The sequence below is a fragment of the Polyodon spathula genome, chromosome 28, assembly GCF_017654505.1.
Source record: "Polyodon spathula isolate WHYD16114869_AA chromosome 28, ASM1765450v1, whole genome shotgun sequence".
Classification (NCBI taxonomy): Eukaryota; Metazoa; Chordata; class Actinopteri; order Acipenseriformes; family Polyodontidae; genus Polyodon; species Polyodon spathula.
This window is the reverse complement of record NC_054561.1, coordinates 2,136,276-2,161,471: the sequence shown is the minus strand read 5'-3', so window position 1 is coordinate 2,161,471 and position 25,196 is coordinate 2,136,276. Positions and strand designations below refer to the sequence as shown.

Here is a 25,196-nt window from a genome sequence, read left to right as displayed (position 1 = left end):
CTGAGGTGGGTGAGAATTTCAGTTTCTTGAAAATTGTAATTGGAGAAGATAAAGATTTTCCTGTGCAGTTGTTGGTTTGCAGTGACCTCTTGTGGACGCACTTGGAAATACAGAATATAAAATCTATTCTGGCTCAACAGAACGCTGGGGACAGTTTTCCACTGTGCTGTAAAGATAAGCCGTGAAGCATTTTTAGTTCGATCACGTTCTGAAATTTAAGGACAGTGGGAACACCCATCTTGCTGCTACAAAAATCAGGCAGCTTCACACATGTACTGATTATTATCCCAGCAGGAATACTGAAGAAGCTGGCCCCGACTCCTGCCCTGGTCTCCTGTACTGTCTCCCTGATCAGGTGGTAGTTGACAGCCCTGTGCATGGACCCCTGCGCTTCCCAGTAAACCCAGTCAAACTGGCCTCCCCCGGGCCTCCGCACAACCAGCCACCATCGCCTACTCCCCTCAGCCCAGGTCGGGACCCCCCTCAGCACTCCGACCCCCAGGAGCCCCCCGCAAGCCATGCCAGCCAGGTCGAGGGGGAAGAGGCACCCCTGTTTTTCACTGTAGCCAGCGACGAGGAGGACAGATCCTTTCACGATGTCTCCACCCTCACAGGTGAGGGAAATAAAAGCACTGTGATGTGCAGGGGAAGAATTGCTCACTGCCGTCCTGTACATTGAGAAAATATAACAGTGTCCTCTAGATGTCAGTATTTGCCTTCACTTTTTTTCTGTGCATTGCCACCGAGTCATACCAGGTGTTTTCTAGTCCCATGTGTTTGCATTTGTTTTTATTTTTTTTAGTTCTCTCTCTCTCTCTCTCTCTCTCTCTCTCTGAATTCAGTAACTAAAGCATCATACTTGCGAGAAATAGTTGCAGGAAAGAGCGTTTAAGTTCTGAGTATTTATTATTATAATTGTTTTTTTAACATTTTAAAACTAGCCGATCTAGAAAATGCAGTTTACATATCTGATAGATACCAGGGGTGGAAACAAGACTCCTGTTGCATAGCATTTTTGATCCATTCCTGGTTTTACTGTGTTTAAAACCTGCGCTTGTCGCCTGTACACTGTGGCTGGGTAGTGAAACCTGGAATGGGTGAAACTGCTATGCAATAGAAGTCTAATTATCATCCCTATAGATTAGAAACGTTCCTTCCCAGATGATTTCACCAGCATGCTTCTCCCTGCTTCCCCTCAGACGTGTGTAACAGTGAGAATGTCCCGGAGGTGGAAATTATCAGCTTGCTGGAGGAGAGGCTCCCGAGCTACACTCTGCGGGCGGACTGTCTGTTCGGGTACGAGCATGATGACTGGGTGCACACCCCCCTGCTGCCCCCTGAGGCCGGACTGCAGCTCACCGCAGAGCAGATTGAGGAGACCCTCAAATACTTCAGTGAGTTCCCCAGATTTGCTGTACCCGACCATAGCACAGCATACACTATCAATCTATACCGTACCACAGCATACCACATAGTATAACACTGTACTGTACCATACTATACTGTGTAGTAGCATACTGCATACTCTACTGTACCATCCCATAGCATACAATACAGCATCAATCTATACTGTACCTGACCATAGCATAGCTGCTGTATGATACCATAACATACTGTCTCATACCATGCAGTTTTATAAAAGTGAGAACTTGCGGGAGTCCTTGCCTGAGATGGGTCGTGGTTCGGGTCATATTCCATGTTATCTAGTATTACTTTACCCCTTTCAGTGTGTGGGTGTGTGTTGACTGCTTTTTGCTGGAGGAGAGCCAGCTTGTGTGTGTGTGTGTGTGTGTGTGTGTGTGTGTGTGTGTGAGTGTAGCTGCTCTGCACGGCCCATTCTCTTCACAGCCTGTAGGCTCTACAATTCACATTGCTTTCTAAGATTTCTGCAGTAATTGCACAGACACGCATTAATCGAACCAGACCCCAGGTTACGTCTGTTTCTGAGACTCTTCAGGGCCCATATAAAGTTTTTTTTTTCGTACTGACTGAGAAATAGATCAATATCAAACTGATTTTCAAGGGGCTCCCGAGTGGCTCATCCAGTAAAGGTGCTCCGTGTGCAGTGCAGGATACTACCTATAGTCTGGGTGTTGCCAGATTGATTCTAGGCTATTCCTTTGCCGACAGAGGATGGGAGCTCCCAGGGGGCGGTGCTCAATTGGCTCACCGCGCACCAGCGACCCCTGTAGTCTGGCTGGGTGCCTGCGGGCTTGCCTGTAAGCTGCCCAGAGCTGCGTTGTCCTCCGATGCAGTAGCTCCTGGGGGGCTGCACGGTGAGTCTGCAGTGCGTAAAGAAGCAGGCGGCTGACGGCACTCGCTTCAGAGGACAGCGTGTGCTCTTCTTCTCCCCTCCCGAATATGTAAATATATTATTGGCCCCAGTGTACAGGTAACAAGCTCAGGTGTGTCATCTTAAACTAGTAAAACCAGGAATGGATCAAACTGCTGTGCAACATGAGTCATATTTTCATCCCTGTAGCTTAACCCTGAACGGGTAAACACAAACAAAGAGAAAAAAATACACTAGCATTGCCAGACATTAAAAATAAAAAAAGATATACTGTACATTGTGTTTACCCTAATCCCAGCATTCCACTCTCAAACGAGCACAGCTCTTATTGGCACATGGAACTACTGTGGTTATTGTTGACGATTTTACCAGGTATTTTAATGTTTAACGTTGAAGAAGTAAACAGTGGTTCATCAGATATGAGTTAGGTTAATATTTCAATAGGTGACTGATTAGTAAAAGCCTCCCTGTTATTGTCAATAAATATTGATTCAAGAATACAATCAAACTGAGGAGTCCTACTCACAGGTGTGGACTGTAATCTTATAATGTAGCTCTTGGATCAAACTAACCTGCACAAAGGTGGAAGCAGTGTTACGTGGGAAGCATCATAAAATAAGACATCCTGCTTTGAGTTTTGCTTTTCATTAAATTACTTTGGAAGCATAAAACCAGGTTATAAAAGTTCCTTGTCTTTCTTGAACTCTGGTTAAGCCTTGTGTTTATCGTGCAGACTACAGTCAGAACACTTAGCAAACTTGTTAAGGACTTTCCTCAAAATCTGGACTCTCAAGCTGAGAAGGTGCAATGCATGTGTATGTGAATGTGGTTGGTTAGAAGTAGGATTTCTACCAACACCCTTGATACAAAAAAAAATGAAATTGGTGTACATCCAATAAACACTGGAAATGGTTCCTCAATTCACGTTGACTTGGCCCCTTTCCCTGTGTAAAAACAAAACAAAACAAAAAAAACACTTTTCCCAGCGCATCGGGGCAATGTCCCTCCTTCCTGACTTTATATAACGCATTGATTTCTTCAGAATACTTTAAACCCAGCCCAACTACTGAATGGCAGCAGATTCCTGCATTTCTATTGGAGGATTGTACTTGCTTGTGAGACTTAAAATGAGATTACAATTTAATACAGAGCATTGTTCTTGCTCGCAAGACTTCAAGCCATATTACAGTTCCATAGGGATGATTTACCATCTCGTGGAATTTCAAACAGAGTTGCAAAATGTAAAAAAATGCCAAAAATACAAAAAATCCAGACGAATGTGCCTGTGACCATAAGGATTTAGCTGTGGAAGACAGCAAAGGAAAGAAGGTACAATTGAAGGGTGCATGTACTGTCGAATTATGATACATATTGTGACAATACATAAAAAGTATATAAAACCTGAAAATAGCTCAAAATAAACACAGGAAAATTAAATGAACGAAAAACGACAAAACAGAAACCCTAGTTAAACGAAATTACCAAAACTGGATTACAAGCAAAACCTTTTGTGGTCCAAAGAAGTGTGCAAGCCAGTTGATCATCATACTGTGTGGTGTTTTATAATGACACTTTGTCATGTACACTCCTCCAGGGGCTTTTGTAGTGTTTCTGGGTGAGAGACTTGGGGTGTGGGGTGTTTGTAATTAGCTGCAAGCAGGAATGAGGCTGATTCCTGTTTTTTTTTTTTTTTTAATTTCAGTTCCTTTTTCAATTCCCGATTCCAATTCCATTTGAATTGATATTTTAGAGACTTTTTTGTTCAACTGCTTTCATTTTGAAGCCAATTTAATCAACTAACTAACAGTGGCTTCACTGTGAGAAGCTCATTTTAACAGCATCCTGCTAATTGGAAATTTGATCGGTGACCTGTTGGGAGTTTGTTAAAAGGGATTGGGAATTAGGAATCGATTTTAAAAATGAAATTAGATGGAATTAGAATTGGAATTGAATTGGAACCGGAATTGGGATTGGAATGGAATTAGGATTGGGATTGGAATTAGAATTGGAATCAGCCTTAGTCCTTGAACTATATTACTTAGTTAGTTGGTTCTAGTTTTATTAAAACAATTAACTGATGTTGTTTCTCCTTTCAAAACTTGAAAATGATGTTAGCGAGGAAGCTTATGAAGAGATTGTGTGGGAGCATGGTGAATGCTGCCACAACAAAAGGTCTTTCCTTACAGTGAACACCAGCAGTGTGTGTGTGTGTGTGTGAGACCCAGTGATTTCCGACTGCATCTTGTGTCGCTCCCTTCTGTGTGGCCTGTCGTAATCTATCTGCCTGGACTCCGATATGTTGCCAACTGAAAACGGGATGTTACCAAGGCTAGTCTCTTCCCTCTCCCCCTCCCTGGCCTGGCAAGCTAGCTTGTGGAATATCTAATGGGCAGAGCTAGTGGGTTTCTCTACAGAGACCAGGGTACTTATTGCTGGAAAACGAAACGACAAAAGCCGTTGATCTGCATGACAATGGAGTTTGCTGTGGATTGTGGGGGAGTGCGAATCGGCACTGTACTTATGCAGTACTTTTGTCGCTCAGTAGCGTGATTTGCTGTGCCACTAACATTTTGCTTTGCAGTGTTTTGAAGCTTAATAAAAATGTTCTTTTTGACCAGAGTTGGTGACTAGAGAATTTTTTTTTTTTTTTATGTTACACGTGTTAGCAAAATAATCTGTGTCCTGTGTTGCAAGTGTGATTGGTTTGAGGTATGATAATGGGAGGGTCTTTTAAGATTGGATTTTATCTTAGATTGAAACTTTTTCTATTAAATACAAGAGCAAAAACAGCTTTGATATGAAGAAATTGTATGTAATGGTCATTGGATTACTCGTAGTGTAGTACCCATAAATATTCAAAAGGGTTTCATAGTATTCCAAAGCCATAGTCTGAATAGTAAAACCGATTTTCAGAATATTCCATTGCAATTTTATTTTGCCGTAAGTGTTAGCTCCTACTCCGTGGAAAATCAATCTGTCAATCAAAACCTTGATCCTGATGAGTCAATGGAGTACAAATTCTCATTTCCAATCACGACCTGGCAAGAGGCTCCTGGCACCACAGCCAACAACATAAAATACAATAGATAAATAAGAGAGCAAAAAAAAAAACACGTCGTCAATCATAAAACAAACCTCAACAGCACCTCGGCGGGCGCAGTTGCCAGTCAGCAATGAGTCGGCCCTACGGCTAAAAGAAACCTCCGATAAGAATCTAATTTCAACTTTTGTTGAAACTCATTCCAGTCTACTGCAAACTGAAATGAGTGATGACCACAAACTGTCGCTACCCTGCTCGTTTTTCAAGTTCAGATGGAAACTTCTTCTGTGCTCGGCCCTCGTAGCTATAATTGCATTAAGAGCACGAGCTGTTCTGTGTCAGCAAAGCTCCTTAACCAATCTCATTGTAAGAAGCTGCATCTGTTTTCAAACTTTCAGACACACTGCAAGCACGTTCACCTTGCCAGCTCTGAAACCAGTTCAAGCTTGTCAGAGAAAATCGCTTGCTGTACCGCACCCCCAACCAGATTGTCTGAATAACCCAATGGACTTTCATACTTCTAAGAAGAGAAATAGCATGGTTTGTAACTAAAGGGGGAGTTGTGTGAAAGAGGGGTCACACACAAATTCAATTGCATTGTGGTATACCAGTCTACAGGTTATAATTGAAATGCCCCAACGTGGAACATACCGTTTCACTCAATCACTGTGCCTAGCAGATTTCTGTTAATTATGCACAACAGCATTCGAGTAGCAATTTGTGTGCAATTTCCACGCACCTCAAGCAAATCTGCACACCTTTTATAAAGATGTACGATACAGTATTGAGGTTATTTTGATACAGTATACTGCCACTGCAAACAACGGCAAACACTAAAATGGGTCGTGCCATTCTGTACTTGACTTGGCCAGATAGTCTGTGGGTTAATAATTCATGCATTTCCAATGTCAACAGCAATCACAAAGAAGTTTAGTAAGGCTTTATGCTAGGACTGTGAAAGGAACCAATTCAAAGAACACGGATTTCAAAATGTTTCTATATATGTTTTGTGTGTGTGTATATATGTGTGTATATATATATATATTACACACACACACACACACCCACACCCAGCATCAAATGAAATTTATCACTATTATTTAAAAAAAAAAAAAAAAAGGTATATAAATGATGGACACTGATGAAATGTTTTTGGTTTCTTTTTATTCACTCGATCATTCATCCTTGACCGTGACTCGCTTGAGTGACTATGACTGAAGCACATGCACTTAATCACCTAATTAGTGAGACAGCTGATTGGACACTGGATATGGAGTGATTTCAACTGCTGAATTGCAAGCTTGAATAAAAGTAATAAAGAAAATCACAGAAAAAAACAAAATATGCCACGTCTGTCAAGAGAGCAGCCCCTTAGTGTATATAGTTTGTTTATATGTATCTTTATTTCAATCAGTCACAGTAGTTTTTATGTTGGTTTTTAATTATCATTATTTATACCTTGCCTGGACAGAGGGGTATTCTAGCTTTCCTTCTTTTTTCTCATCTTCCCTTAATGTTGTTTTTTTTTGGAACCAGTGTTTCTACCGTACAAATGCCCATGGGTTTCTATATGTGTCTGGTTTGTTCTCTGTTTACATGACCACCAAGAAGATCATACTATGCCTTTTAACTAAATCACCTTGACAGCCTGCCAGAGCGGTCTGATAACAGTTCACTTTAACAGTCTGTATTTTGAGGCATGGGACTGTACTGAGCCCTTCCCACTTGCCTGTCTCCAGACAGGTGGAATTTACGTGCTGTGCGAATAGAACGCAATGGAACTCCTTAGGATTGTACCATTCTGCTCTAAATCAACGGGGTGTGTATCAACACAGACAAGAATTTTCTTGAGTAAGCAATAACATAATCGACTTCAAATGCTTCCCTGCTTCATATTTGTGAACCACAAGCAGCCGTTGAAAGAATATTTGCTTATTTTAAAAGATATACATGTTGCTGTGGTTTGGCAGCATGCAACCCCCCCCCCCCCCCCCCCCCCCTTCGATCTGTATTGCCCAACCAGGTGAACATAAACAGGAGTGACAGTATAAACAGAGGCAGTCCTTGTTTTAGTTCTTTCAATTCAGAAACAGTTCTGTCGTTTTAAGGAGCTACTGTTTTGCAAAAACAGCCTTGTTTTGTAAAATGGACTTGCAAACAGGTTATGCAGAAGAATATTTAGATAACCCAAGGCTTTGAGCTTTTAGTTTTGAGGGTGGTGAACAAGAGACGTCTGTCTGTCATGGAGGTGTGGCATACCTCTGTCTCCACTGATAACGAGTACAACAGAAACATTGCTGATTTCAAGAACAACTCTGAAATACTGTGCAAGGACCTGGTGAAAGGTAACAGCTGACTCAGTCATCTAGAGCTGTGGTGGTAGCTAATAATCATAATAATAATATTATTATTAGTAATGACGATTTTTGCTTCTTCACTAAAATCCATTGTAAAGTGATCTATTGAAAATCTTGAGTGCATTGTTTTTTTTTTATTAATTTTATTATTATTATTATTATTATTATTATTATTATTATTATTATTATTATTATTATTATTATTATTATTATTTTTGTTAAGTTCAGTAAAAGTGATTCATCGTTTTGCAGTTGGGGAGATTCCCTATCAAGCCATCCTTGGAAAATCAGGTTGAAACATTAATAATGATTAAGTTACAATAGTTAGCATTTCAGTTTAAATGAACATGTCTGCAGGCTCCACATCCATTCATATTCCTATTCTGTGTCAGTCTTTCTCAAAAAGCTGCGGGACAGAATGGTTTTTCAGACAGGTGAAAATGAATAGGAAAGATCAGTTTTCTAAGAGCACAGTAACAAGCAAAGCAAGCAGATGGCATCCCTCCATTTATTGTTGTCCGCATGTCCCCATATAAAGACTGTATAAAGAAAGGGTTGAACTCCTGTCCTCTGTCAATATGCATTAAGCCAAAATTGTTAAATTGCAAGACTGCAGTATTGCCTTGCTTTTAATTTAAAAGATGCTTGAACAGCAAGACTTAATCCTAAAACACCGATATCTTAGTTAACCGTTGAACCACACGTCTCCATAAAAAGACGTGCAGTGCAAATCAGAACCTAGGTCTTCACAAATCGCCGTGATTCATTCTGTACAGTTAGATCGTGTTTTTTTTTTTTTTTTTTTTTGGTCGGATCAAGCCAATGGATTTAAGATGTTGAATTAATGCTCAGTACAGTAGGAGGTGACTGGATTTGGAGGAGGGGAGGAGGGAGGCATCTTTGAAATAATCCTCTCTGCTTGGCTGACCTTGCCATTCAATCTGAAGTTACTACTTGGAATAACCATGGTCCCCCATCCTGAATTATTCATAGCAAGGAAACAAAAGCCATTGGGCTCAAGCTGGGTAGGTAGAGAGGGCGAGGGGTGTTGTACTGTCAGTTTCAATGCAGAGTGTGTTGGATAAAATAGCAGAAGACTGAGACTTTACTATGGCAGGGCTCCCGAGCACTTTGCGCTGCCAAGCATGACCGCAGAGTTTGAAAAACTTCTCAGTGTCACCCCGGAGCTGTGCCCACACAAAGCCCTTTGATCAATTCCTTAGCATGTTAGCCTGAAGAAATTCTTGCAGAAAGTTCACAGTATGATCAGAAATGGCAGCGGGTTTGGCAGTATTGCATGGGAGAAGGCTAGCACGCGAATAGCGAGGTGCCATGGTACTGCAGTGGATGGTAGTGGCTCATACTCTTTGCGATTTCCACTGGCATGTCCGCAAATGAAAATGTTACCCCTTTGGTGCCATTCTACCAACGGTAGACTCATCCCATTGTGGCTGTGCGACACTTGCCTCTTGGTAGAGAACAGTTGCATTGTCATTGCGAGTGAAGATCATTTGGTAATGGATCAATAAGAAATGAGTCGCAAACAGGATGTTGACTCAAGCTCTTTCTCTTTGACACTAAAGGCAGTGCAACCCTTGTACTGGGATTATTTCCTGCTTTAGCAGCAGTGGCGTTTTCCCTCCATGATGTGCTTTCAGACCATGTGTATGTGTTTGTTTGTTTATTTATACAGAAGATGCACCCATTTACAAGGGGGTCCTGTTAGAAAATAAAACAATTACAAGTTAAACAACACAACAAGTACATGTGTGCTTCAAACTCAGTCAGCAGCCTACAACCTGAACAACAAAAACAAGACGCATCTCTGTGTTAATGTGGACTAAAGGAAAAACAATGGCAAGAGGCTCTTAGCAATTCCCAAAAACGATCTTTATAGCTAGAAAAGGAGAGATTGTCAAATTCCGTCTTCATGCTTTAAGTAACAATTCCACATTTTTGGTAAGTATTGAATGCAGAACAATGTAGGCATGGTCTGTGTAGCATCGAAAAACCATTAGCTGAAACGTTCGCCTGCGTGAGTTTTCCAAAAAAAAAAAAAAAAAAAAAAAAAAAAAAAAAAAGCTTTGTTTTTTAAAAATTTTATAAATCGAGCCTCAAATCTAGGAATTAAATTCCGTTGAAATACTGGCCCTGTTAATATGTTAGGAAGCTGTATTAAAAAAAACAAACAAAAGGAACAAATTCATAGAATTCCTGCCAGCCCAGACACACAACCTGTCGCCTGTCATTCTCGTCAGTCCTGCTCTAATGAAGATGGGGCTCCAATTAGCGAATATTTCAGTTTCTCAGTCTTGCTGTACCGCAGTGCAGCGGCAGTGGTTCATGAAGATTTGAGGACAGGGTCTGTCTCGCTGAGGGAAAATAATGTCGGTGTAAACACTGCGGACGTGCCACTCTGCATGCTTTTCCAAAAGCTTTTGGAAAACGAGATGAGATCAACCAATGGGGGAATTGGGGGGGGCAACGCGATCAGACGAGGTCCGTAATGAACTGCAATGGGAAGGGGGCTGATATTTTAATTAGTACAGATGGACAAAATATAACTGAGTGAAAAAAAAAAATCATCAATTTTAGAAAGCCAGTTGTGTTTTAATCTTCTTTGATAATACTTTAAAATAATGGTTGCAAATGCATGTAAATGTTAACTCATGCATGAATGCCTGCCTCATACATGTGATCAACAAAATTTGTTCCAATGGATATGGGTAATTAAATCACATGAATTAACAGGGCTGAATTAAAAATGGATTGCTTCAGAGGAAGTGCAGAAGATATTCAGGGGTTATTCTTGTGGTAATCCATCTCAATTCAGTATGAATTTGTGGCTGTTTAAAGTGGTACTGCTTCTTTAGTGCAGCACAGCCTTACAAAACAACTGCAGGGCTTGCGCACCTGGGAGTGCGGTTCTGTAGCTGTGTAATTAAGAGAAGATCCTCAACACCCTTGAGTCGAATACTGAATACTTTCTAGCCAAGAATTCTTTGTAATCGGGGCAGCAGAGTTTGCTGTGCATGAATTTGGTCAGGTACACAGTTTGGCAGCCCTGCAGCTCCAAAAGGCTTTTGTTGTTCAAACTATGATTCAGTGGCTAGGGTTGCCCATTTGTATTGTTATTGTAGTTGCTTTGCATTCCTTTTCGCTCTCTCATTTAGTCCCTCCTCCCCCACCTTTTGTTGGTTATAAGGGCTGGGGAGAAAGGAGGCACTAGATATGGGTTTGCAGTCAACATGAGATGCAAAACCTGAACAAGTTCCATCATGTGCCACTTTATGGATATGCTGGCTGAGGAAATCCTGAAACCTGGTAAAGTTTTTACTGTATTACTACTAACCTTCCTAAGACTTTGCAAACTGGAGGAGACGTGTTTTTGCTTTGGCCAGTGTCTAAATTGTGTCTTGTAATTTTATTATGGTTTGTGCTCATTTGAATTGACTTTGTTTTTTAAAAATGATATGCCACCTTTTTGACCAGGTCTCTAATCGGTAGGTTACTGTTTTTAGAAGCGTTTTGCTGTTCAGCTGGCACATAACCAATGCCTTAACTAATGTATTTTTCCAGGGATTAATTTAGTCATTAATTTATTAAGGTAGAGGAAGTGATACCCCAGGGAAAGAAGTTTGATGATTTAAATATTTAGATGTAATTAATAAACGAATGATGTGCGCTTGTAAATGTCTTTTAAAAAGTGATCGGCTTACAATGTTGCATATTGAGCTAGGGTTAGTGTGTGTGTGTTTAGCACATGTGTGGTGCCATCCTTCTTGTTTGTCCCATTTGGAAATGCCGGATCTACGCCACATGCTGAGATTTTAGATGCCTTATCTCGTTCTACTCTTTCTATACCAGGCAACACTGCTTAGAGAGACTCTTATCTTATAAACAGGAACGCATGTCTTGCTAGAGTTTCCAGTTCTACTGCCAGGCAGATTACTTGGTCTGGAGCGAAGCCAAGGCAGGGCTGTTTAATTCTAAAAGGAACATGTTGATTTAAGCTTTAGTGGAGACGAGCTGGGACAAGTATTTGATAATATGGACATTGCAGGTTCCTTTTATTCAATGCCGATTTCCTTTTTAAAACGAATTCCCAATTCCAGTTCCATTGAAGGAATTGGAATTTCTATTTTGGAGACCTAATAATTGTTGTGATTCTTCCACTGCTTTCATTTGAAGCCAGTTTAATTGACTAAGAAACAGCTACTTCAATTTAAGCCATTTGTTGCCGCTGTTGTGAAAAGCTCATTTTACTAGAATATTGCTAATTGCAATTTTGAGCAGTAATGTTTTGTGCAAGCAAAGGTTTTAGTTTACCCGCAGTGCTAAAACATTGAATATGGCAGTTCGTCTCAGACCTGTTTGTGAACCTGACAAATTATAGTATCCTGAGGACTCTAGCACCACCTGTAGGAGTGAATAGGTAGAGCTGTTCTACAATAGGAAATTTTAAACCTGGATTAATCTGCTGCAGATTTCCTCCTCCTAGTCACTGCCCATTTGTAAGCCTAAATCCCTTCCCAAAAATAGTAATGGCATCCTAAGATCTGTGTTGCATTCTGTGTAATTTAAAATCTGAGTTGATGTGGGTATTAAAAAAAAAAAGGGGTGGGGGTGGGGGTTTACTGTAGTACAGCAAACGTAAAACATGTAATCATGGGTAAACTTGATCAAAAATGGGGATGTGCTTTTAGCATTATGCAAACTTTGTGTGGGCTTAGGAGGTGTCGCAGTGCGCTGCATAAACCGTTTAGAACCAAAGTATGTACCTGAAACGAGAATTGAAGGTGATAGGGGAGCATGTGGTGAGCATTGAGAGCTTGAACCTTGAGAAGTGTGGTTTGAGACAGAATCGCGACTTCTTGCGAATGTGCCGCTGATTTAGTTTTTCCCTTTTGTTTTCAGTTATGTGTTCCGAGAGGGTTGGCCAAGTGACGAAAACATACCATGACATCGACGCAGTGACGCAGCTGTTGGAAGAGGTACAGTTAAAGGGTGGTATATCTTTAACCATGGTGCTCCTAATCTGATCTGCCACATATATATCTATCTATATCTATCTAGGCTAACTGTTATTGCTTCGTGTCCCACACCCCCTTCCAGAAAGAGCGTGATCTGGAATTGGCGGCCCGTATCGGCCAGTCTCTCCTCAAACAGAACCGCTCCCTGTCTGAGAGGAACGAGTGTCTGGAAGAACAGCTTGAACTGACCAAAGAGGAGGTGAGCCACGGAATATTAAACTGCATATGAAAATAGTTTTGCGTTGTATTTGAAACGTTTGCTTTGTTTGCCCGTTTGACCTCTTCTTAAGCTCTGGGTTCGCGGTGAAGGACCCTGAACTGACGCTTAAACCTTCCTCTTCCAGGTCGCTCAGTTGAGGCATGAAGTCCAGATGAGAGATGACCTCCTGCACCTGTACACCAGCAGTGCGGAGGAAAGCGAGGCCTGCTCCACAACAACAATGCCGTGAGTGTCTGCTTGTCCGTCCTGTCTCCACTGTCTTCCAGGGACCCTCATTAAAGCGCCACGTTCTGTCCTGGGTAGCAGGGTTCCCATTTCTCAATTCCCTTTTTAAAATCAATTCCCAATTTCTTTGAAGAAATTGGAATTTATATTTTTTGTAGACACAATAATTGTCCAGATTGTTCAACCACTTTCATTGGAGCCAACTGGAGTAATTGGTGGGCACTGTGAGAAGCTCGATTGAACAGGATACTGCTAATTGCAATTTTCATCAATGATGTGCTGGAATTGATGAAGAGGGAATGGGACTTGGAATTGGGAATGTGTTTTTCCACATGGGTTACGGTGGCTGGACAGTACAGCGTGTCCTGAACTATTCCATTACCCCTTTTGGAAATACCTCACCTATAATCTCCCTGTATAATATTTATACTCCTAGACGACTTCGTGAGACTCCTTATAAACACCTTTACCACCATATTCTACTCTAAATGACGTGAACTTCTCAAAGTCTTGTTATCATTCTTAAATTTCATTAACATTTGAAACTGGACCTTTGTTGTGCATCTGTGTAAGCTGATCACAACAGGTAGAAGCACCAACAACAGCTTAACAAGAGTCTGTCCATGCTGGTCACAGAGGAACTTGATTTGACACTGGTAATCAGTAGTTGCACTAACGTTTCCAACATTGCAGATCTGATTCGTCGAAGGGACTTTTCACCCACCCTGTAAATTGAATACCAGTCTTTCTCATTACTTGTATGTTTAAGTGTTCAGTGGCTACCGCTATTCAAGCTGAGAGTGTGTTTCTTGTGCACGCTTTGCTTAGATCTTTCCTACTTAGAGTGCAAGAGAAAGTGTGCTGTCCGCTTCATTATAGGTAGCCACCGAACTCATAACCCTATTATAAGCCATTACATTTAAACAGATGAAACTAACAGACTTAATCGGTTTTTGTGTAGCACTAGCTGTCGTTGAAACGTTTAGAATCCATTGACAAGTGTGAGATCTATTTCTAGTTACTCCGCCTCCTTTTAACCCTTTCAGTCCTGAATAATTTTTGTTGCACTGAGGAGTAAACTCCCTGATTGAGTATACATACAAAAAAACCCCATTGAAACATATATTTCTACACTACCTCAGACTGGGATCTAGGAGTCCCGCGAGATTCCAACGTGATTTTCGACGGCATGTGTCAACATACGGCGCTAAGATAATGCAGGACCTTGAGGTCCTGCCAGGACTGAAATGGTTAAAGCAGAGCAGTAAGCTTACAGGTGTGTGCATCTCTTTCTCTCCTGATGTAGACTGAGACCTAACGAATCGACAGCCTCGCTCCAAAGCTGCTTCCACTTCGATTTCCTGCAGCAGAAACTCAAAGGGCTGGAGGAAGAGAATGTGAAACTACGCACAGAGGTAACGAACCGGGTCCAGCTTCTATAGTTAATACAACTTCTGTAGAACCCTGAGACCTATAGAGTGAGCCAGTAAAGGCGGTGTATACCACCTTTACAAACCCTTGCTGAGAAGGGGTAGAATTGTCATATTTATTTATTTTCCTTTGTCCAGGCCACTGACTTGGAAGCCGAAACAACAAACTTTGAAGAGCAGGAGCAGCAGTTAGTGATCGACTGCGTACAAGAACTGAGTACGTGCTTTTTTTTCTTTTGTTGTAATTATATATATATATATATATATATATATATATATATATATATATATATATAAATGCATAACCTTCCTAAAGTTTGGTCCCAGTAAGTTATACAATTATAGCGTAAGAACACAGCCGAAGTATCAGATATATGTAGAGCCAAGCATCGTAGTCTTAGGCCTCGGTAGGTGCTATACAGCCATGTATTGGAAGCCTAGGTCTAGGAACTGATTTTCCACTGTGGGTAAATGCATCATGCATTATGCATTTACTATGGGGCATGCAGTTTGCATGTGATTTGCCCACAGTGGAATCCAGGCCTGTATAAACGCATGTTATGGTGTGAAAGGTTCTGATAGTTCACACCCCTTGGGTCTCCAGCGTCGACCAGCAAGCAGATGGCAGTGCTGTCGGAGGAGCTTTCCCGCAAGGTGGAGGACACTGTGAGGCAGCAGGAGGAGATCAGTCAGCTGCTGGCCCAGATTGTGGACCTGCAGCATAGGGCCAAAGCGGTGAGTGACACTGCACACACACAAACTGCAGGGCATTGCAATGGTCATCATGTTTCAGCTAATTCAAGCCCTTTAGGTAGTCCATTTTCTGGCATTTGCTTGCTAATACGCAAATTGTCCAACATTCAGCTTTGGCTGGGTCATTTTATTCCAGTTTACAGACCTGTGCGTGCTTCTTTTAATTAATGTGCCTGCTGCTTTGGTACTTTTAGCGAATACATTGTAATCGGTGCTCACACCTGAAACCGGTCTTTAAAAATGTGACCATACAGTATTTTACTCTGCTTCGCTCCGTGTGGACAGTTAAAATACCTGATTTAATAAGCCTGGTCTCTTGATAATCGCTGCCCATTAAAGTAATGTAAGTAGCAGGGGCTGCCATTAGCAGGATTGCAGCACACGTGAAGACAGGGTTTAGATTAGGTAGATTTAGGGTTTAGATTTACGTAGATTAGGTTCGAAAAATTCTACCTTGCGGATTTCAAGGCAGGGTTCATGGTCTGCCTTAAGTCGGATCTCACGCGTCCTCCTGCCTTATCTGCTCCGGGCCGTTTTAATGGGATCGGGGGAGATCTTTAACTTGCTAATCTCACCCGTTTTAGCGAGGTCAGGTGTTTCATGATAAATGATCAAGTGAAATCTCTTTCGGTTTTGCAGCTGTCGATGGAAAACGAAGAGCTGAACCAGCATTTGAGCGCCGCGAAAGAAGCCCAAGAGCAACTGAAATCCGAGGTATTTATTAACGGGACCCAAGAAGATTATTATAATAGGTTATTGGAAGACATTTAAGTGTCTTTCCAAAGTCTTTTAAATTGACACCACGTTCAGACAGTATTGGTTTGTCTAATAGCCTATTAATAGAAATGAGCAGTGCTAGGGTCAGCCTGCTCCCAAGTGTATAGGAGTCTGTGTCATTGAAGCACTATCATTTGTACTACCTTAAGTGCCCACAATATTCCCCTGTGCAATGGCACACAATCCTGTTATAACAAAGTGTAGCGTTTTGAAGATCCCTAATGTTAGACACATTTCGGAAACTGTACTTTAATTGGGTTCTGCCGTACGCTGTCTCTAAACGGATGTCTCCGTTGCCTCTCTCAGCTTGGAGACCTCCAGGAGAAGTATTCCCAGTGTGAGGACATGCTCCGCGAAGCACGGGAGGAGATTAAAAACCTGCGGAACAAAAGCCTGCCCAACAGCACCATCAACCGCTACAGCGCCCTCAACGTCTTCCCCATGGACTCCCTGGCTGCGGAGATTGAGGGCACCATGCGCAAGGGGCTGGACAGCCCTGCGCCTCCCGAATTCAAGTAAGCACCCGTGTGGGACCCGCCCCGCCATGCCTGGGCTTGGAGCACCACACTCACTAACTTTACACCAATACCGGCTGCCTTATATATAAGCTGATTTTTTCCTTTTCCTTTTACCAAGCTTGTGAGATGCGTCACGAATGGAAATAAGACTCCTACTGCATAGCTGTTTCCCCCTTTCCAGGTTTTACTACAAGCTAGCCCCAGTGTATGGGTAACAAGGTGTGTTAAAGCCATAGTAAAATCAGAAATGGATCCAACTGCTATGTAATGGGAATCTTATTTCCATCCCTGTGCCAGTACCTTATGTTGACCATGCTTTACCTTTTATTTGGAGTAAATAACTTTGAGAATCTAGTCCAGTGTCTTTCTTTTGAAATATTTAAGTCATCAGCCACTCCAGGTACTGGGAGGTACGTTCTGCTTCCCTGACTTACTCTTTTCAAAACTAAATGGCATCTCTCTCCTCCTCCTCCTCCTCCCCAGGAATCATCACAAGCGGGTGTTTGAGACGGTCAAGTCTGTGAACCAGCTGGCCAAGCTGCGCTCCCGCTGCCAGTCCTCACGGATCCCAGGGTCCGGTCAGTCCTCTGCTGCCCCCTCCTCCCTGTCCAGCCGGATCAGCACACCTCTGTCCAGCCGGATCAGCACACCTCTGTCTAGCCGGATCAGCACACCTCGGACCAGCTACTACAGCTCGGACAACGGCAGTGTGGTCCTGGAGGACAAGCCTCTGAGCAGCCAGCCAGCGCCCAACGCCACACAGTGAGTAAACAGTTGTGGAACTAAGCAACGCTGTTGTTTTAAATCACCAAAAGGAAGGAACTACATGTGTGTGGCTCTCTGAAGTGTATTTTTGGTCTTACAGGTTTAGTTTTATTTCACTATATTAATGACGGTGGCTAGTGTCTCCTTTTTCCAGTTCACATTCCTGTGTTTTTCCCTGGTAAAGTCTTCCGCAATAACCCTAATTATGGCCCTTTTATTTTTTTTAGTGTGGACACCCCTTTTAGAATGAGGACTCGTCTTAAAAACATGTAGTCTGTAGCTGTATAATATTGCTTGAAAGTAGTTTCTTGATGCTATGCCTTAAAAATGGCCCTGGCCAAGAAATTGATTGTTTCTTTGTTCTCCAGCTCTGAGGGGCAGGATAAGAGGCTGGGGCAGCCTGGTACTCCCGGGGGTCACGACCTGGAAGCGGCCCTGCGCCGGCTGTCTGCACGGCAGGAGAGTCACGCCTCGGAGCGGCCGTTCTTCGACGAGGAGCGTGAGCGCAAACTGAGGGCCCTGTCGGCCGACACGGACCCCTCCAGCGGCTTCCTCACCCCCAACGAGAGCGTCCTCTCCATCGGCACCAACTACTCGGGCAGCTCCGGCTTCTCCCATGGCTCCCGATCCTACCTCCCGGACCGGCTGCAGATCGTTAAACCCCTGGAAGGTATGCCATGGGACACCTGTCTGTCCTTTTTTGTCATGCAAGTGGCTTAAATAGTTTAGTTTGTCAGACTTCTCCTAGCAGCACTATTCATGATATGTAGTCAGAGAAAGAAGTTGATTTTCAAAAAAGCAGGATGCTCAATCTCTAAGATGAACAGAATTGACACTTCTCTCTACAAAAAAAAACATACTGGGTGCATCCGTTCCCCCAATGCAGTGATGGTCTAAATGTTGTCCTGAGAGTTCAGCAATAACCTGATCCCCCTTCCCCTGTTGCTTGCAGGCTCAATGACCCTGCATCACTGGCAGCAGCTGGCCCAGCCCAACCTGGGAGGCATCCTGGACCCTCGGCCCGGAGTGCTGACTAAGGACTTCCATCAGCTGGACGTTGACCTGCAGGAGGTGTACAGCCTCAATGACCTGGAGGAGGACGAGGTGGACCTGGGTTCGTTCAGGGTACTGGCCAGCTCCTCCCCACTGCCCGGTCGGCACCCCAGCAGGGGTAAGCCACTCTCACGGGCTAGTATACAGCATTCCCAGTACTTCAGTACAGCACACTGGATTTCATTGTTGGAAAAACTACTGTATTCATAAGCTTTCAAACCAAAACAGCGTTACATAACTATTGGGAACTAACCCAGAACTAACTTCAATGTGTTTTCATCCCCATTCATACATTTTTAGTGCCCATCATAGACTCTTCTGTACTCGCTCCACTCCACTCCCCTCCCCTCCCAGTGGTATCTGTTTCCACGGTGACTGTTGTATGTTAACCCTACCTTCTCCCCCCCTCCTCCATTCTAGTGTCTCAGTCCAGTAATAACCTGCCCCAGACCCCGCCCACCGACACCATCACCACCTGTCGGATCATGCATCCCTCAGTCAAGCACGCTTCCGTCACTCGGAGGTAAGCAGGGCAGGGAGCAGGACTGTCTTTGCACTGCACTCTGCACCAGCATGGCACTGCCTTCTGTCTATCGTAGGAACCAGGCACCGAGCATGTAGGTAATGCTTTGCTGTCTAATGCTTTTGTCATTAGCGTAGATTAACTTTTTTGTTACTAGGAAAATTAGTTAATCATTGCAGAAATGCATTATTATTAAACAAGTGTGTGTGTGTATATGTGTGTATATATATATATATATATATATATATATATATATATATGTTAGTGTTGTAAATCGAACCCTGACGTTGACATCGATTACCATGAAAATTCTATTGACAATTATTGATCATGCATTAACTCGATAATGCTTTAAACAACAAAAGTGTAAAATCCGATGAATTTCCAGTGTAGGAAAAAAAAGTCAATCCCACTCTCCAATAGGAGAAAAAAAAAAAAACAAGGTTTGAAAACTACATTAACTCTATCGCCTATTCACATGGAAATAATTCTCTCATTTTTTAAATTTGTTTTATTTGCTGTTAGGGTTACAATTTATGAATTATGTAGCCCAGCTTCCAGCGAATGCAGCAGTCGCTGGCCAGTAATATGCCACGTCTGCAGAGATGAATTTCACTTTTTGCATTTTTTTTTTTTTTCCTTTCTTGGACAGAGCAATTATTATTTCAGCTTCTGTGGCTATGTTTAAATCTTTTCAGTTCTGAAACATTTTCATTTTAATATGCAGTGGTCATAAAAACACAGAACACACGCTTCGAATCCACACGCGTTAAACTGGGTGATCATGTGACCACAAGGCTGGCTTGTGGTGCATAAAGAGTCATAAAATACAGGACAGCTGATGCTGGCATTTTGAAGCGATATTAAGTCTGGTGAAAATTAATTGTATGACATTTAATTGCATGTCATTTCCATGATATTAATCAAAGTTATATTATCAGGAGCTCGTTTTCCATCGACTCCCATTATATTGCTGTCGAGGACATTTAAAGTTCATGGTAATAAGCAGAATGTGATATTAGTTCTTTTAAGGTTGCATCTTTTCTTCCTTCAGGCAGACAAAGTCTTGGTACAGACGAATGCTCCAATTCTAAAGGTTTATTTGGTGCAAAAGTAAGAGTTCCACCGTTTTGCTGCAAGAGTAGAGCATGGACACCCGTTTACACTAACCCATTGAAGGTAGAAGCAGATAAACTGGAGAAACTTGCCGCAGAGCTGCTGTTGCATTCTTCGGACTGCAGGTGGCGCTGTTGTGGTGATTTGACAAAATTGAAAAACCCCCAGAAAATGCAGCTCCTTCAACTGTAACACTCACGTGCAAATGAATTTGCACGTGTGCGGAACACATTCAGAGATTTGCTTGTATAAATGGGTGTCGTTGCTAAATGTGTGCTTAGCCAAAACAGCAAAGAGAACTGGGAGTTAAATCAAGCAAGAAGAAGCTGATTTCATTGCTAGAGCAATCTTGACTTGAGCAGTTAACAGATTAAGACATTTAAATGGACGTTTTGTAAATCAGATTTCTGTACAGTATTAGGTGCTACAAGTATTCTTCGGCAGTTCCAGTAGGCTGCTTGTTGAATTGTCTGGGTCCGTGCTGTGCATGTGTGTTGCAGACCTGGTTTTCAATTATAATTATAATTACAATTATGCAAAAGAATACCAAACTATACACAATTGCATTATAATTGCAATTAATTCCAAATGATCGGTTTTTGCACCCAGTGATCTTCACTGCTCTTGGCTGCAGTTTTTGCTTCTAGTGCTGAAATTCAGCACAATTACAGAATAACATAACAAACCTCTTATTAATCTTTCTTTCTTCCTTCTTAACTGCTAACAGGCAACCAGACTAATTCTTAATGGAGGGCTGGCATTAACACAGCGAATGAAACTAACCGCTAGGCTTGTGTTTCATTATAATCCTTGCACTGAGTTATTTGGATTGGGAATTCAATTATGGCGCCATCTACCAAGCTTATATATTTTTTTCAATAGTGCTGAAATTAATAGCAAAAGATTGAAATATATAATAAAATAATAGTTTTAAAAAATACACCAGTGCAGGGATTTTAATAGATTTTTCAATCTTGATAATGTGTTTGCATGCAATTCTTAAGAGTTAGTAAACACATTGTGGTCAGTGTTTAGCAGTGAGATTGGTCTAAGCTGATCTCTTCTTTTCCCGCAGCCTTCTTAATGGAGGTCTGCCCTCTTGTGGGAGCTTTGGGAAGTTAAGCACCTCCCAGGCCGGCCCCCACCGCAGGCTTTTCTGCTGCGAGTCCTCCACTAACCTGCGGGAGCACACCAAGATGCTCAGCACTTCCCTGGGGCTCGTTCGGCTGCTGCAGGAAAGCGGGATCTCAGCTGACGTCTACACGCCAGACCGAGCCAGGGAAGAGCCGCGGGCCGCCCACTTCGGTGGAACCTGTCCTGGCGATAGCCAATCAGATGAGACGCTGACACCAGCTACCTCCCCCATCACACTGAAGTGTAACAGTCTGCTTGTTAAGACTTTCCCAGGCTCTCGGTCTGTTCCATCCGTGCATGAGGGGGAGGACTCTGGTAGCCCATGTGAAGAGAATATTTTCAGCTTCAACTTGGTGGAAAAGTTGCAAGGCCTGGGTTTGGACAAGGTGGTGGCGAGAGGAGTTATTCCATCCAAGCTGCTGGACAGAGGTTGTCAAACCCAGGCAACAGAATGAAGATTTCCAAACATTTTGTCCACCAGTGGGCGTCGTAATAAATGCAAGGACTGAGCAATATTTAAAGGGGCACTTTAAAATACTGTAATGTAAGCTAGTCATCACTAATTCATTTTTTTAAATAAAATAAAATTGTACATATGGATGTTTTACACATTCGAGTTTATTACTGTGCTGCTCAATTGAAAATACACAGAAGTTTGAGGCAATAAATACACTGCAAGACGCAGTTTTCATGTCATTTGAATAAACTCATTCAGTAATATAGAAGGCTAAATTGAGACATCACAGTGGTAGTAGACTGAATCCTAAAAAGCAGAAGTGGATCTGTATTGAGAGAGTAGTCGTGATATTGTGTGTTACCACTGGCCAGCATTTCAGGGTTTCATTTAAAGATCTCTGGTCCTAAAGACATTATCAGGGGTCGTGGATAAGTAAGCAGAGGGAATAACACACTCAGTTTCTAAAGCAATGTCATTTTAATATTGTTAAGCCACACAACAACAATGCCTAAAACCGGACCCTAAAACCCTTCTTCGTTTGTGCCTTACTGTGCTGATCACTCCGTCAAGGGTAAGTAGGGGCAGGGGTGGTGACATAGCGCCAGATTGCTAGTGCTCCCTTTAAATGTTGCTCTTTTGAATTTTCCAAACCAAAAGAAAAGAGAGACTTTTGCCCTGAGCGAACGCCTTCAAGAGGATCGGATCAGATCGAATTTAACCTTGCGAGAGCAGAACTCTCCCTACGCTTTTCAAAAATGCAATACCTGTTTTGTTTCAGATCCGCAGATCAGCGTTTTGTAGTATGTGGAGAGTTTTGTGTACCTGTGCTGTGTAGGTTTTTTTTTTTTTTTTTTTTTTTTGCCAAGGACGCATGTCATTTTCGAACAGACTCACCTGTTCGCCAAAAGTAAGCCAGGACGGACTAATGCACTGCAATCCTGTCGTTTGGTTCAGGTGGCCACAAGTGTGGAAGTCGGTGGGCAACTAGCACGGTGACCAGGACAGTGTGCAACAAGCACATGGGGCTGTATTACCTTCTGGTTCCAGTAGGAGACTAATTACAAATCCCGTGTGTAAACAGGAAAGCAAAAGCATGCAGAGTGTTGTTTTATATTAAAACATGGATTTGGGGAGCGTGGGTGGATAAATCCTTTTCTCTCTCTCTCTCTCTCTCTCTCTCTCTCTCTCTCTCTCTCTCTCTCTCTCTCTCTCTCTCTCTCTCTCTCTCTCTCTCTCTCTCTATATCTATATATATATATATATATATATATATATATATATATATATATATATATATATATATAAACGGGAAGGGGAAGCTGTGTTGACCACTGGGTCCTGCTGTGTTGCACATTTTAACCTTTGGAAGGCATTATTTGGCATCCTTTGTGTGTGTGTGTGTGTGTGGTTTTGTTTTTTTTGTAAAATATGCAGAAGCTGAACATGTGGTTAATATTTTAGCCTGTCTTATTGAAACCCCCTTCGTACAACTGCCAAATGGAGAGTTGTGTAGCAGGTCTGTGCAATACTGTAAATTGTTCGAAATCACATTATATGGGCTGTTGTGTGAAATCTCAACTTTCAAAAAATACAGGGAAAACTGTGCTGTGTGTTGTTCTCATGTTTTTGGTGATATTTCAATGACGTGTATGTCATATTATGTAGGTTGCACCTCTACAGTTATAATACATAGAGATATATATATATATAGATTATATATATATATATATATATATATATATATATATATATATAAATCAGTGTTTTAAGGTACAAAGACGTGTCCAATGTTAGTGTGCACAAGTTAAAACCAAAAATAAAGGCGAAGGGATATAAAGGATTAATCTAGAACTTGGGGATTTTATTTAAGCACCGCAAATTCTTTGCCACAAAAACACGGACTTGTACCTGAGACATAATATATATATATAATATATATATATATATATATATATATATATATATATATATATATATATATAAAGTAAAGTTTAAAAGTGTTAACAGTATTCGAGTGGGGAAAGGTAAACCTTTCTTGCTCCATCTTTTAAACGTGTGAATTAAAGGAAGGTGTATAGCACTGTACTTTTTTAGTATATGAGAACCAACAGCTGGGCACTGTACAAGAAGTGATTATTCAATAAAAGCGAAATTCAAAAGCAACTCCAAATTACCGACCACTGAAATAAACAGCACTGAAGCTTTGGTTTTGACCTCGCTTGTCTAATAAAACCTTTCCAATCTGTAATCAAACACCAGTATTAATATTTTAAAACTGAAATACTCCGCTACTGTACCAGAAACTAAAGTAGAAAAAAAAAGCGCTAATCTTATTGCTAAACATTTATCTTTTTTTTTTTCTTTTTTTTAAGTTGCATTTTTTTTTTTTTAATCAAAATCTTGGAAATGTACAAACAAAGGAATGTAGGCTACGCTAGGATACAGTACAGCAGTGTGCACGTGTATTTGGCCAACCCATTGCTTCTGTTGGTCAGATCTGTTGTGTGTATGAAATCGAACCACTGGAACTGATGGTTATTCTCTGATTTAATTCAAGACTTTAATAGGCCACACATGCAATTGATTTAAAATAGTAAGAGAAAAGGAACACATAGCCACACATAGTAAAATGCATGAGACTTTTTAGAAGTTGTTGTGGAACTCTTAATTAAAGCACACAGTGGTGTAACATTTTCACACGTTTGTCTATAACGCTGATCACTGACTGACAAATTGCAATTCTCACCCCCAGAGGTTTTCATGCAGGTGAACATATAAAAGGGTGTAAATGACAAATCTGGGGGTGTTCTAATACTGCTGTATGAATATTGACAAGGACAGTGGGAATTCTAAGTTGTATGTTACCTGAATGAATGTTTGAACACAACATGTACAGCGTGTCTTTTAGAAATGGCTTCTAATTGAAGTCTTGTGTCTACTGTAGCATTAATGCATTTAGTGTTGGTGAGACTGTTTTATATTTCATTAGAAAGCCAATCACTTTTTGCACATCAATGCCACTTTTTTTTATAAAGTTCTGTATTTTTTTCTTTTTTTAAAGATTGGGGAAAGGGTGTGGTGCTTCTCAGCGGTTTTGTGTACTTGTTAAACTAAACCTGTCCATTCTTTTAAAAGACGAATTATTTTAAATTGCCAGCAAGAATCGAAACAGCTGCAGTGTGTTGGAGCTTAGTTCAGGGAAAACAGTAACCAAATTTAAAAAGGAAAGGAGAAGTGTTTGTGTTTGTCATGTAATGCACTGTAAACATTTGTACAAATCAATAAAGATTACACATAATAAAATGGACCAGTGCTATGTCTTTTTTATTTAGTTGTGTGTCCTAAGTACTTGTCTTACTGTGAGATGATCACCTTACATAAAAACAGCTTGTGTTCTTATTTTTTTAAAAGAAAAAAATCAACTGATACTTAACATTACAAAGCATCCTGTCCTCAAATGACAATGGTACTTAATGGGTTAAAAGATGAAAAATGGACGTGA

General features: G+C 41.5%; 1 protein-coding gene across 14 annotated transcripts in view; it reads left to right on the top strand.

The window, feature by feature from the left end:
• Positions 1 to 22,833, top strand: part of LOC121301847 (trafficking kinesin-binding protein 1-like) — a 41,019-nt gene extending 18,186 nt beyond the window's left edge. For 2 of the 14 annotated variants that reach the window (XM_041231494.1, XM_041231496.1), the window contains exons 2-16: positions 295 to 614; positions 1,200 to 1,394; positions 12,608 to 12,684; positions 12,806 to 12,922; positions 13,068 to 13,168; positions 14,475 to 14,583; positions 14,737 to 14,815; positions 15,203 to 15,333; positions 15,991 to 16,065; positions 16,435 to 16,643; positions 17,130 to 17,408; positions 17,780 to 18,081; positions 18,364 to 18,582; positions 18,885 to 18,987; positions 21,179 to 22,833. In XM_041231494.1, the coding sequence (XP_041087428.1) occupies positions 295 to 614; positions 1,200 to 1,394; positions 12,608 to 12,684; positions 12,806 to 12,922; positions 13,068 to 13,168; positions 14,475 to 14,583; positions 14,737 to 14,815; positions 15,203 to 15,333; positions 15,991 to 16,065; positions 16,435 to 16,643; positions 17,130 to 17,408; positions 17,780 to 18,081; positions 18,364 to 18,582; positions 18,885 to 18,987; positions 21,179 to 21,692 (2,830 nt within the window). In that variant the 3' untranslated portion in view covers positions 21,693 to 22,833. The other 12 variants (XM_041231492.1, XM_041231495.1, XM_041231503.1 and 9 more) reach the window with 11 other exon arrangements.
• The last annotated feature ends 2,363 nt before the right edge of the window (positions 22,834 to 25,196 follow it).